This window comes from Lonchura striata, chromosome 16, assembly GCF_046129695.1.
Source record: "Lonchura striata isolate bLonStr1 chromosome 16, bLonStr1.mat, whole genome shotgun sequence".
Classification (NCBI taxonomy): domain Eukaryota; kingdom Metazoa; phylum Chordata; class Aves; order Passeriformes; family Estrildidae; genus Lonchura; species Lonchura striata.
Genome location: NC_134618.1, coordinates 15,062,295 through 15,075,258, shown reverse-complemented (window position 1 = coordinate 15,075,258; position 12,964 = coordinate 15,062,295). Strand labels below are relative to the sequence as shown.

The 12,964-nt window shown below is 53.4% G+C and overlaps 1 protein-coding gene across 2 annotated transcripts in view; it reads left to right on the top strand.

Moving 5' to 3' along the window:
• The window catches only part of MAP2K3 (mitogen-activated protein kinase kinase 3), a 30,217-nt gene extending 21,899 nt beyond the window's left edge, over positions 1 to 8,318 (top strand). For both annotated transcript variants that reach the window (XM_021549738.2, XM_021549731.3), the window contains exons 6-13: positions 447 to 566; positions 723 to 839; positions 981 to 1,032; positions 1,817 to 1,944; positions 2,510 to 2,587; positions 4,318 to 4,457; positions 5,168 to 5,213; positions 5,623 to 8,318. In XM_021549738.2, coding sequence (XP_021405413.1) covers positions 447 to 566; positions 723 to 839; positions 981 to 1,032; positions 1,817 to 1,944; positions 2,510 to 2,587; positions 4,318 to 4,457; positions 5,168 to 5,213; positions 5,623 to 5,706 — 765 coding nt within the window. In that variant the 3' untranslated portion in view covers positions 5,707 to 8,318. The remainder of the gene's footprint in view (positions 1 to 446; positions 567 to 722; positions 840 to 980; positions 1,033 to 1,816; positions 1,945 to 2,509; positions 2,588 to 4,317; positions 4,458 to 5,167; positions 5,214 to 5,622) is intronic.
• The last annotated feature ends 4,646 nt before the right edge of the window (positions 8,319 to 12,964 follow it).

Below are 12,964 nucleotides of genomic sequence, written 5' to 3'. Positions count from 1 at the left end.
GGAAATCTGGGATTGGTGCCTGCAGTGCAAGGCTGGGATGTCAGAGTGCCTGTCCAGGCTGCTGGCCTGGCCCTTCACCTGCTGCACAGAGTGCCAAGAGTTTGGCCATTCATCAAGTCTCTGTCTGGCAGAGGCAATTTGGGCGTCTCCTCCTGGGTGCTGCTGGCTGCAAAATAAGGATAAAACACTCTGGTCCCAGGACTGCAGGTCCTGAGTCAGGCTGGGGGATTCAAGGAGCTCAGTCAAAAGTTTATGCTTATGCTTTTTTGCTTTTCTTGCTTCTAGCCATGCAGATCGACCAGTTAGCCAACCTAAAACAAATGTTTGAATATCTACTAATTTCTTCTACTGTTTGAATGTCTGATTTTCTACTGTGTGAATATCTGATTTTCTGCTGTTTGTTACCCCACCTACACCAAACCCTTCTTGTTTCATATTTGCCCCAGAGGATCCGAGCCACTGTGAACACGCAGGAGCAGAAGAGGTTGTTGATGGACCTGGACATCTCCATGAGGACGGTCGACTGCTTCTACACAGTCACCTTCTACGGAGCCCTCTTCCGTGAGGTACTGACCTGCTGGGTGCCTGGGGGCACCTGGGCTGTGCACTGCACTGCAGGCACCAAACTCTCCCCAAAACACCTCTGTGTTCTTCAGCCCAGCTCTTTATCTCCCTTGGATTTCCAGGGAATTCCCTCTCAGCTGCTTTCTCTCCATCCGCAGGGTGACGTGTGGATCTGCATGGAACTCATGGACACTTCCCTAGATAAATTCTACAAGAAAGTACTGGAGAAGAAGAAGACCATCCCTGAAGACATTTTGGGGAAAATGGCTGTGTCTGTGAGTGGCTCTTGAGTCCTTAGATGGGTTTATGCATGCCCTGAGCCTGCTGGAGGCCTCTCCTGAGGCCTGGGTGTGTTTGCAGTGAGAAGCTGCTGCTGCCTGTGACTGATGGGTGCTTTTTCACTCTTTTATCCCCAGATTGTACGAGCTCTGGAGCACCTGCACAGTAAACTGTCTGTAATCCATAGAGGTAAATGCTGGATGGGTTAGTGGAGTGTGGCTGGAGATCCAACCTTGAAATAGGCTAGGGGAGGACACCTTTCCAGGTGTGCTGTGTCCCTGTGGGATGCCTAAAGTGGAATCTGCTGGTGCTTGGGACTGTGGTGAACAGATCTAGATGCTTGCTCCTGAGATGCTTCCCTTTCTGCAGGGTGGTGTTCTCTTCCTCTTTTCCAGATGAAGGGTGGAGTGTAACAACAGAATTCATCACTACCTGTATTTTATGAGCATCTCTGTCCCTCTTGGAGTACAGAAGTGCCTTGAAGGCAGCTCTTGGAGATAAAATCCCCAAATCCTTCTGGCCTGGGTAGTTTTAGCATAGTGGGGGCTGAAGGAGACCTTACAAAATCACAGATGGGAATTGTAACACCCAGGTCTTGCTCTCCATCCTGGTAAAGTCCCTTGTGTACTTGTGGACAGATCAGGATGTGCATGAGACAAACTCTTCTGAAGATTTGGTAGAGCTGTGCTGGGCACATAAATCTCTCCTAAGGAGTTGGGGATAAAGTCCTCAACACTTTATTTCAACCTTTTGACCTGCCTGGTTGGAGACAGGACTTGTTCTCCCTAAGGACATGGTTGTAGTTCACCTGTGAATGACTTTTATTGCAATAAGCCTGCTGGGGTTTTGTCTCCTTTCCCCTGTGTTGGGGCCTGCCTGCTCCCTCCCAGGCCTGCAGGGAATTGCCTGTTTTGTCTCAGACTCTTCAATACCCCTGAACAAGCCAAATTTTCCCTCTTGCATTTCCTCTTAGATGTGAAACCTTCCAACGTGCTGATCAACAAGGAGGGGCACGTCAAGATGTGCGACTTTGGGATCAGTGGTTACTTGGTGGACTCTGTCGCCAAGACCATGGATGCTGGCTGCAAACCTTACATGGCTGTAAGTGCAACCCTGTGCAACCTCAGCCCTGACTGCAAGAGGCTGCTGCTTAGAAATCAGTCTGTTCCACCTCCACCCTGAGAGAAAAGCCACACAAGAGTGCTCTGGTCTCCCTGACTCAGCAGAGCCTCCCTCGAAGCCCAGCTCTGTGTTAATCCCACAGTGACTCTCCCTCTGCCCCTTCCATTTGCAGAAGGATACAAAACTGGTTGTGGCACTGCTTCTTGTTGGATAGAAAGTGCTGAGGCTTTTCTTGGCAGGATCGTTCAGTTTCGTCCTCAAGTCAGTATGAATTTCCCTTTGCCATGTGTGGCATCCATGTGGGAAGTGTGTGCTCCTGAGGCAGGGATCATGCAAGTCTCGCTCTCCTACAAAGAGAGAGAGTTGATGTGAGTTGTGTGGAGCAAGATTTGTCTTTAATCAGAGCTAGATTTAACCTCAGACCTTGCCTCTCTGGGGACATGAGAAGGGAAATCCACCCAGCCTGGCTTTTGGAGCCAGAGATGTGCTCTGTGGGGTTTGCACTGGGAAAGGAGTGGTAACTCCTCCCATTTTGCTGTTGCAGCCAGAAAGAATAAACCCCGAGCTGAACCAGAAGGGCTACAACGTGAAGTCAGATGTCTGGAGCCTTGGGATCACAATGGTAAGGCCAAAGGCTGGGATCTGTGTCTGCAGCCCCAGGGTTGGGATGGGGATTGGGCAGGTGGGGCTGGGTGGGTGCCCATCAAGCAGGACTCAGTTTGAGCATGACAGCTCAGGGCAATGAGGTTAATTACCCAGGGAATTCAGGCTCCCAGCAGACAATATCAGGATGACAATGAGTATCCACACTGAGTATCCAAGAGTCTGGCTTTTAATTGCTCTGCAGTTCCCTTCCTGCTGGCTGAGGGGTGGTCAGTGGAGCTGGGGCTCACCTTTCCTGCTTCACCCCTCCATGTCACCAGAGCCTTGCAGGGGATTCCAGTCCTGCTGCAGTGAGAGCTGCTGTGTGTGGTTTGCAGCAAATCCTGCCTGCGGGGTAGCTCAGAGCAGCCAACAGGAAGGGGAAATGCTTTCAGTTCCAAAATTGCAGCTGCTTGGGATGGTTTAATCTGCCTCTTGCAAGAAACAGATCTTGCAGGAAGCAGCTGAGATCCTCTGGCGCCAGCGGACAAAGGAAATCCCAGCTGTTGGCTCCAAGGGATGCTGCCAGAGAAACAGCTCCTGCTTTCCAGGAGACTCTCTCTCTCTGAGGGTAGATTATTTGCAGGAATTTCTCCTGTGCCCTCTTAGCCGTGGCTTTTATTTTGGGAGCTGCATCCCTTTGTTTGTGCATGCTGTGTCTTGGTAAATATTCCCTCTTCCCCAGTGGCCTCATCCAAACCCAAGCCCTTCTCCCTGGTGTCCCCATGCCAGTGCAGAGCTGGTCTGGCTGACAGGAAATGTCATCAGCTCTGAGCTGCAGGAAGCTGTGGGATGGGAGACTCTGAGTGATGGAATATCCAAACCTTTCCAAAGCTGGAAGGGAGAGGACACCTTGCTGGAAGCTGGCCAGCCTGCAGCTGAATGGAGCCACAGAATGTTTGGTTCCTTCTTGTGTCTTCCTCCTGGGGTTTTTTAGGTTTCTTTTCTTTATGAAGGGGTTGGATTGATTTCAGACCATTGCAGGGCTGTTCCAGGCCTTCCTAGGCTGGTGGCTTCATTCAGTTTTGCAGCAGCAGGAACTGAGCTCCCCTGACCTGAGCCAGAGGCAGGGAGGGACACTGGGCTCTGTCCTTTCAGGTTTGTTCTTCCTCCCATCCCATCACACCCTACCAGGCAGGTCTCAAGGTTCTGTTGCCCATTTTGAGACAGGAACTGATCCTTGGCTTGAGGAGACTACCCAAGAACTGTGACAGACTTTTTTCCTGCTTGAATGAGGGATGGAGCAGAGGTGACTTGTAGGAATTGAGTAATTCAGGTGGTTTTGGCAAAACTACATTCTAGCACTTAATTTTTCTTGGGTTTGTGGATTTTTTGTGTGTTTAGCACATGCAGTGCCAGCCCAAGGCCCAGGGGCTGCCTTAGAGCCAGCAGAGTACTTTGGAAGCCAGTGCAGAAACTGTGTGCTGTTATTATTATCTTTTTAAATAATCCCATTTTACATATCTTTTGTGACTTCCTGTAAATGCATTAATATGCTGAACCAACCTCAAAAGGAAGTATTTTTGGCCTCTGGGTCTTTGTATTTAAAAAAAAAAACAAAAAAAAAAAAAAAAGAGAGATAGTATGACCCAAATTGAAAATGGTTTGTGAGGAAAGTGGGTTTGAGGGTTTTCCTTTGAATCTGAGCTGGCTGAGCATCGTGGGGCTGTGCTTGGTGTGTGTCTCACGTCGCCCTGCCTCCACCCCCAGATTGAACTGGCCATTCTCCGCTTCCCGTACGAGTCCTGGGGGACGCCCTTCCAGCAGCTCAAGCAGGTGGTGGAGGAGCCCTCGCCCCAGCTGCCCCCTGAACGCTTCTCCAAGGAGTTTGTGGACTTCACAGCACAGTGGTGAGGCTCCAGCAGGGCCTGCTGGCTCTCCAGCCTGCCTGAGGAGGAGCCCTGATCCGTAGGGGTTGGAGTGGAGCGTGGGGCTGGATTTGCTGTCCTTTGGGAACCCATTTCTGCCCTCCTTGCTGTACCTGGTGCTCGGCATGGCAGGAAGCACTGCCCAAACTGGTTTTGCTCTCAGCCTGACTCACCCAGGCTGGCTGGAAGATGCAGAGGTTTCTCTTCCCCTTTTCCTGTTGCTGCTGCTGAAATGTTGGTGTTTTCTGGCAAAGTGGCAGTGAAACCAGAACCAACGCCTGGCAGCCTCTGGGTGAAAGCTGCTTTGTGGTTTTGTGGGAAGCTGCTCCCCCCAGGGTGTCCCCTTCTCCCTGGGTGCTGCCTGGAGCTGCCAGGCAAAGGCAAGCTCAGCCTGCAGGTGCTGGGAAACCATATTCTCCCCTTCCCAGTTGTTCTGCTCTGTGTGGGACAGACTGCAGAGCTGCTTGGCTTGTGCTTTTTGTGGCAAAACACTGAGTTGTCCTTCCCCAGTTACCTTACCTGGCTGCTTTGCTGCTGGTTCAAACGTGCTCAGCCAAGGAGGGAGAGGGATGGGCACAGCCCACAGGGAGCATTTCATGTTGGGTGGGAAGGGGAGATCCCCTATGACAGACCAGGTACAGCAAAAGAAAAAGATCTTACAGCCTTTTTGTCCCATTTCTTTTTCCTTCCAGCTTGAGGAAGAACCCCGCTGAGCGAATGAACTATTTAGAACTTATGGTAAGCACAGAGCTGCTTCTGCTGGTCTTTATTCCCAGTTTTGAAACTCAGATCAGTGGTCCAGCAGGGAAATGGGACTTTTCAGGCATGGAGTGGGATGGGTGTAGTGTGTCAGAGGTGGAAGGGTGGGTTCATTTCATGGGTGTTAAGGTCAGGGTTTCCAGGTGTTTTCTCCCTCTGTCCTATCTGCTCTTGGAGAGTTTAGACCTGGAAGGATGGTAGTACAGCTGCCAAGGTGGGGTGTCCTGCTGGGGCTGAGCTGAGAAATGCCAAAGTTCATATTTTAGCTGAAGAATGGTGTCCATGGGAGTCTGGGGAGGTGGGTGGAGTCCAGCTCCAGCTGTGTGACATGTCCTGGGGTCTGTGCTTGGCCTTGGTGTCAGCTGACATTTTCTTTGATCATTGGCAGGAACACCCGTTCTTCACCTTGCACGACACCAAAGAGACTGACATGGCCTCCTTTGTGACAGAGATCCTCGGGGAAGACTCCTAACTCCCAGCTCCCTGCAGTCCCTCCATCCTGGCTTCCCCGCAGGAGAGCAAGGACTCAGCACACGGTGCTTTGCACAAATCACAAATCCACCTCCCCGGCCTGGGGGCATCTCTGGCCCCAGCAAAATCTCTTTTCTCTTTGCCCTGAGAAAAAAATCCCCCAGGAGGAGCCTTTTGAAGCCAACACCTTCCCAGCCAAGCCAAGGACTCTGAAGGCTCAGGAGGTCCCTGGAGAGGAGCAGTGCCTGAGCAGGCAGAGGGTGCCAGAGGCCACCTCCCCTCCCCAGTACCCAGAGCACAGCACAGGGGGTTGTGTTCCTTTGCTGTCGGGGGAAGACAGAGAGAATCAGTGCTGCTGTGCTTCTCCCACTCCTCTCCTGCCTGCCCAAAGCCACTTCCCTGGAGTCTGGTCTCACCTGCCTTCCCTCTGTGCCTGGCTCTGCCCCCAGGAGCCCACACAGCTTTAGGGGCTCGTGGGGCTCTCTGGGCTGCTGCTCACACCTGAGGCTGTTTGAACGCCTGGCTCCACACCAAGGACACCTTGAGGCAGCACCAGCTCGGGCATCCCTCTCCCTCAATCAATGCTGCTCTCTTGAGGAGAGGCAAAAAGGCATTTTCCCACGAGCCCACTGTGCTACAAGCTGCAGCCCACGCTGTCCCCACGCCTGCCCGTGGGACTTCACCCAGCAGCCATCCCTTCCCTCGTGGGCACAAGGTGATGGAGACACAGCAGCTGCCCCAGGCTGCCTCTCCTCCCCGTGGCCCTGGGCTGGGAGGACACATCCCTGGCTGCCTCTGCCTTGCCTGGCTCCCTGAGAAGTCTCTGCTCCATCTGCTTTCCAGCCTGGAGCTGCTGTCAGACCTCGCACTGTGACGCTGTTCCAGAGGCCGAACTCGCAGCCCTGGTGTCCCAAACTGTCCCCAACCCTGCGGGTGCCAGCGAGAGCCAAACCCCAGTGCCTGGCCCGGGGTTGCCGGCAGTTGTACATTTGATGTCTATATATAATGGACTTTGTAACGTGTTTCCTAGGTTTGATCTAACTTGCTATAAATTAAAGCCCTTCTGTGTGGGAGGAGGGAGGAGCAGTTCCTTCTCTGCTGACAAATCCACTGTGAAAACCTGATGTGTTTCCCCAAGCTCCCAGCCCGAGGAGCAGGAGGGGTTTCTGGCTTCTACTGTACATGATCACGGATAAACACACCGGCTGTGGATTTTGGTTTGGTTTTTTTTTTCTTTTTTTTTTTTTTAATAATTGAGTTTTTCCGAAGGATTTTTTTTTTCTTTTCTAATATATATTTGTGTGTGTGTATGTGTGCTCTCTATATATTATATATTTTTAAATCAATGATGAATGTGTAGATGTCTATGTGGCCAGCAGATCTGGTGTAATAACATTTTTCTGGCTAAATTTGGGCAGGTGGGGAAGGGGTCACTAGAAAACACTCTGGTCTAAGATTACATTCTTTTTCTTTCTTTTTTAAAGAAATGCATCTATTTTTTAACTGAATCTTTTAAAAATGTTATTCCTGAAATTCATGCCCTGGAGGTCTGGATTTCAGGGTGAATTTCTAGTGTTCAGGGTCCCCCACAATGAAGAATGATGTCCCCTTAAATTCATTATCCCCCCTCCTGCAGTCCAGGGTTTGATGCAGTGCTGGGGACCCCCTGCCTGGGAACTGGGCTGCTCCACACCATCCATCCCCACAAGCTGCTCCTGGGAAAGCTGCTTTGGAGCACATGGTTTTCAGCCCTTGATGCATCACACAGCCAGGCTTTCCCTGTGCCATCCCTCTGATCCCCCTCCCCGAGTCAGCAAACCCTGAGGAACCCAGCCCAGGTGCAGCTGCACAAACCCTGTTCAGCTTCAGTTCGACCCTGACCCCCCCAGCCCACCTCTGGATGGAAAATAAGGGAGTGATTGATGTTCTCCATGTCTCCCTCCTCCTCATCCTGCTCTGCAAACCACCTGACACTCACCTGTACCTGCTTGGTTTGACAGCTTTGCTGCTGAGATGTACAATTGTATTTTTTTCCATAGTTGGTTACTTTGGATTATTTTTGTTTTGAGTTGAGCTTTTGGGTTTTCTCCCTTCTCTCTTTGTTTAAACCCTTTTCCCCTTTATCTCACCCTTTTTTGGTGCTTTGGGGAATGGTGTTCTTTTTTTTAAAAAAAAAATATTTTTTGCATGCTTTTTATTTTTTTTTTCTGCATTTCTCCTGGAGAAAGTCCTGATTTCTATGGTTTTGGACAATGGAGCATCTGCCCTTTCAAACACAGGGGAGATGGCTCTGGGGTGGGCTTGGGCCCCTGTGGATGAGCTGAGGCTTTGCTGAGGGGGCAGACACACCACACCTCCCTGTGCCATCTCCTCTGCTTCATTCAACACGGGTCTTACCTGTCCAAATCCCGTGTCCCTTTTCACTTCCCTGCCTCCCTGTCCCACCTCGTTCCCTCTGCAGTGGCAGTTCCCTGGGGGGATAACCAGCTTGGCTTTAAGGTGGGCAAGGATTTTGACTTGCATGGGAAGCCCCTCTCCCCTTATATTTTTGGGAATGATCTGTACCCTTCAACCCCCATCCTTGTTTCCAATAAAATTCACCCTCAAACCTGCTGCTTGTCTCCTCTTGCTGTTTGAGCATCAGCTTGGAGGGGGATCCCGCTTTCTCCTCCTAGTGTGGGGTGATGCTGCTCCTGATTTGGGGATTGTACAAGCTGCGACCCTTGGGATGGGATCCCTGGAGCAGCTCCCCTGGACTGGGGGTGCAGGAGGCTGTGGAGGGCCGCTGGTTCCAGTCTGGGGCTTGCACAACACGGGAGCCCCAACTCAGCATCCCAGGAGTGGGACCCCGGGAGCGCTGCCAGGGCGTACCCGGGGTTCTGCTGCTCTTGCTGCCGGGCTGGGGGTGAGGTTGTGGGTTTCTGGGGCAGGGGGAGGCTCGCCAGGCTTGGGGATCCCCTCGAGTCCAGGGGCCCGGGGCAGCCGGCGCTGCCCGCGGCCGCGAGAGGGAGGCAGCGCCCGGCGCCGGGACCCGGCGGGAGCGAGCGGCATGAGCCGGGATCCGCGGGGTGAAAATCCACCGGGACACACCGGGATGAGCCGGGATCCGCGGGGGTGAAAATCCACCGGGATGAGCCGGGATCCGCGGGGCGAACTTCCACCGGGATGAGCCGGGACACACCGGGATCCGCGGGGCGAACATCCACCGGGACACACCGGGATGAGCCGGGATCCGCGGGGGTGAACATCCACCGGGACACACCGGGATCCGCGGGGGTGAAAATCCACCGGGATGAGCCGGGATCCGCCGGGATCCGCGGGGGTGAAAATCCACCGGGACACACCGGGATCCGCGGGGGTGAAAATCCACCGGGACACACCGGGATGAGCCGGGATCCGCGGGGCGAACTTCCACCGGGATGAGCCGGGATCCACGGGGGTGAAAATCCACCGGGACACACCGGGATCCGCGGGGTGAAAATCCACTGGGACACACCGGGATCCGCGGGGCGAACATCCACCGGGACACACCGGGATGAACCGGGGTCCGCGGGCTGAGCCTGCCCCACGGGTCTAAACATCCACCGGGATCCGGCGGGATGAGCCAGCCCCACGGAGTTGAACATCCACAGGGACACACCGGGATGAGCCGGGATCTGCAGGGATGAGCCCCCTCCGACGGCGGGACCCGGCGGATCCCCCTGTTTTCCATCCCAAGCTGCTGTGACCCCGCTCTCTCGGGACCTCCCAGCCCTCCCTGGAGGGTTCGCAGCCGGGATTAGGGCAGGGGATCCAGGATCGTGCCCGTGGGGGATGATGGAAGATTGATTCCGTGCCATACAACAGGATGGAGCCGCAGGCTTGGCGCGGGACTGGGAGTAAGGAAACAGCTTCCTTCCCAAGTGTTTTCCCTGTCAGCCCTCTCCAGGCAGGATCAGGCCAGGGACAGCGCGTCCCCCAAGCACCGGGATCTTGGTGGCGATGCTTTTTGCCTGGAAATGCGGCCGGGGGAGGGTGGGGGTTCAGCGGTGCTGAGGAGAGCAGGGACCCCAGGAACACCCATCCGTGTGGGTGGGGACACGCTCGGAGAGGGGGCCCGACCTGCTGGGAGCTGGTGTCTGCTCTGTTCCAATTACCAGCTTAATAGCTACATCGAGACCATTAAAAATGCATCAGTGCCTCCGAGGAAAGAACTTCAGGAGAAGTGGAAAATTCATCACTTTGAGTTCCCTTATTAGGAGAAAAGGTGGGGTTTTTTTCCCCCCCATTTGTCTCAAACTGAGGCAAAAAGAGGTTATTTCTGCCTGGTGACTCCCCCATGGGACTGTCACGAGGTGCGAACAGGCAGTGCCCAAACCTGGGTGAGAAGGACACAGCTCCTGCTGCAGAGAAGGGAAAACTCAGCACATCCAGCGGGCTTGGGGACCATCAGGGCTGCAGCAGCTCAGGCCTCCTCAGACGAAGGGCCAGCAGCTCTCCCTGCCCTGTGCTGAGAACGTGTGTTGGGAGCGTGTTGTGATAATGAGTGATGCAGGGACCACAGGCAGGTGTAAAGGAGTGCTCTTCATTGCCAAAAACCCCAGGCAAGTGTAAAGAAGTGCTCTTCATTGCCAAAAACCCTGGGCAGGTGTAAAGGAGAGTTCTTCACTGCCAAAACCCGGCTTTTTAAAGCACTTAGCCAGTTATCATGGTTTTAAGGCACAACATGGTTACATGGGTACATGGTTTTAAAAACAAAAGCCCAAGTCAACCAACCACCATGCACTACGAAGTGGACATGTCATGCAGAATGTTCCTCACATCTCTGTACCCCTATTCCAGCTGAGTCACTCCCCCATAGCTCCCTTCTCCTTAGCCTAAATAACAGGCTAGAGCCACATTACAAGACCCTTCCTTTATAAAGCCTTACAGTAACATGAGCAGTCCCTCTAAAAGGGCAGACCCCAGAGTGCTCCCCCAGTACAGTGCAGGTGTTTGTACTGGTCATACTGGCCCTTTGCAAGGGTGGTTCCTCAGGAAATGTAGTGGTAGGACAAGGAGTAATGGGTTCAAACTGAAAAGGGGAAAATAAAGGTTTGAAACACATAAGAAATTCTTGGGTGTGAAGGTGGGGAGGCCCTGGCACAGGGTGCCCAGAGAAGCCGTGGCTGCCCCATCCCTGGAAGTGTCCAAGGCCAGGTGGGATGGGGTTTGGAGCAATCTGGGGTGTAGTGGAAGGTGTCCCTGCGCATGGCAGGGGGTTGGAACTGGGTGATCTTTAAGGTCCCTTCCAACCCAAACCCTTCTGTGCTTCCATTCTGTGGTGGTTCTCTCCAGGAGCTCCTGAGCAGGAGCTCACGCTGTTCCTAAGAGCCGTGTGCGGAGGAGGGCTGGCTAATGGATTAGCAGGGGGTGTGATGATGCAGCCAGTTTCCTGGGGCTGAAGGTTATTTATTTTGCTTAATTTTTCCTTTTCTTTTTTTCTTTTTTTTTTTTTTCCCAGATGGTGGCTGAGCCCGTATCTAGGACAGGGGTGGTTTTTTTTGGTTCAGGTGGCCTGTGGGCACCTTGTCGCTCGATCGTGTAAATTAGCGAGTTCACCCAGGCCACGGGTTTGTACAAGACGTGTTCAATCCTCCCCTAATAACTGCCTCACCCAGAAACTTCCCAAGCTCTTGTAGCACCTAAGCACTAATGAGCTGAAGCTGCAGAATAGCAATGAGACCTCGGGAATATAGATCAACCTTTCCTGGCCCAGCCAGAGGCTCTAAAATCATTTCAGCTGGCACCCAAAGGGACCAGTGCAGCCCAGCTGGGAGGGAAGGGTTTAAGTGAGGTGTGTTGGGTGGAGAAGCCTTTGCTGCCCACGAGGAGCTGCTGGGGATGTCTTCCAGCTCTCCTCTCCAAAAAGAAGTGTAGGTGGCTTGTGTTGAGGTGAGGAGAGCTCAAACTCTGGTTGAATCACTGATATCCAGGTGTGTTGGTGCCCTGCCTTTTCCCCTGATAATTGATCATCCCTGGCAATGAGTTTTTATATTTTGCTTTTACCGCTGGCTCGGACAAAGCATCTCCAAGCCCTTTCTGCCTGTCCCAGCAGCCTGGTTTGCACATCCAGCCCCAGAGTGTGTGTATTTATGGAGCGAGTTGTGCCACCCCTCCATGCACAGCTGCTATGCCACTCCACCCCTGGGAACTGCACAGGACCAACAGCAACTCCCCATCAACGGGGGGCCGGAAAACTGGGGTGATTTCTGCTGGAGCCCCAAAGCAGGGGGAAAACTCCAGCCTTGCCTAGCAATATCAACCTCCAGCCTTCCGTCTCAGCTTGAAACTCCTATTGATTTTTCAGAGGAGGCAATGCTGGTGGGGGAACATGGGGGTGGGAGAAGGAAGCCTCAGCAGCGCAAAGCCTGGAAATATCAAAGCTTGACGGCAGCGCTCCGGGGGTGACCGGGGAGGTCGCTGCCAGGCAGGGAGCCCCGGTGTCCCGGGGGTTTGCCGGGAGCCTTTCCAGCCTGCGGCCCCTCGCACGCTGTTTAACCTTTCTGGAGATGCCAAGCGGAGCTGAACGGGCTGTTTGTTTCCAGACGCCGGGAGCTGCAGGCGCACAGGCAGGGGGCTGAGAGCCACGGTGGCTTTTGCACCTGATTTACATCTCGGGCTGGAGCAGGAGACAGAAACCTTGATGAGCCAAAGCTGCTACCTTGATAGGAGCTGTGTTTTCCTCGGTGTTATTCCCCGCTCATATTTCCCCCCTCTCAGCTCCTAAATTATCAGGCTAGCCCAGAGGTCCGAGGCTTTGAGGGGAGGAATATCAGGAGATGGTAAAGATTTCCAAAAGAGGCTCATACCCCGATGTATGTTGGTGCAGCTCTCTTTATTCTGTGATGTCCAAGGGAAAGAGCGAGGCAAAAGAGAAGGAACAGTAAATGTCGGGGTTTATCCAGGCTTTGGACAGGGAGGGCTTCTTGGCTCTCCACCAACCCTGTCAGGGCAGGAAGGAGGGGTCCAGGGTTATCTGATCAGAGCCACAGGGGTCCCTGGAATGGGGAAAAGGCATGTCCGAGCGCACTGTAACAGAGGGATGCGCTCCTTTCCTCTGAGCAAAGCTGGGATTTCATAAATAAACCCCGAGGTTTCAGACAAAAGCTCTGGCTTGGTCCCAAGCTGCCACGGATGGCGTGTGGCTGCTCTGAGCACCACTGCCCCGCTCAGCGAGGCGATTAATTCGCTTTTCCCAGGTCATGCCGACCCTCTGCACGGGCTCTGCAGAACATCAC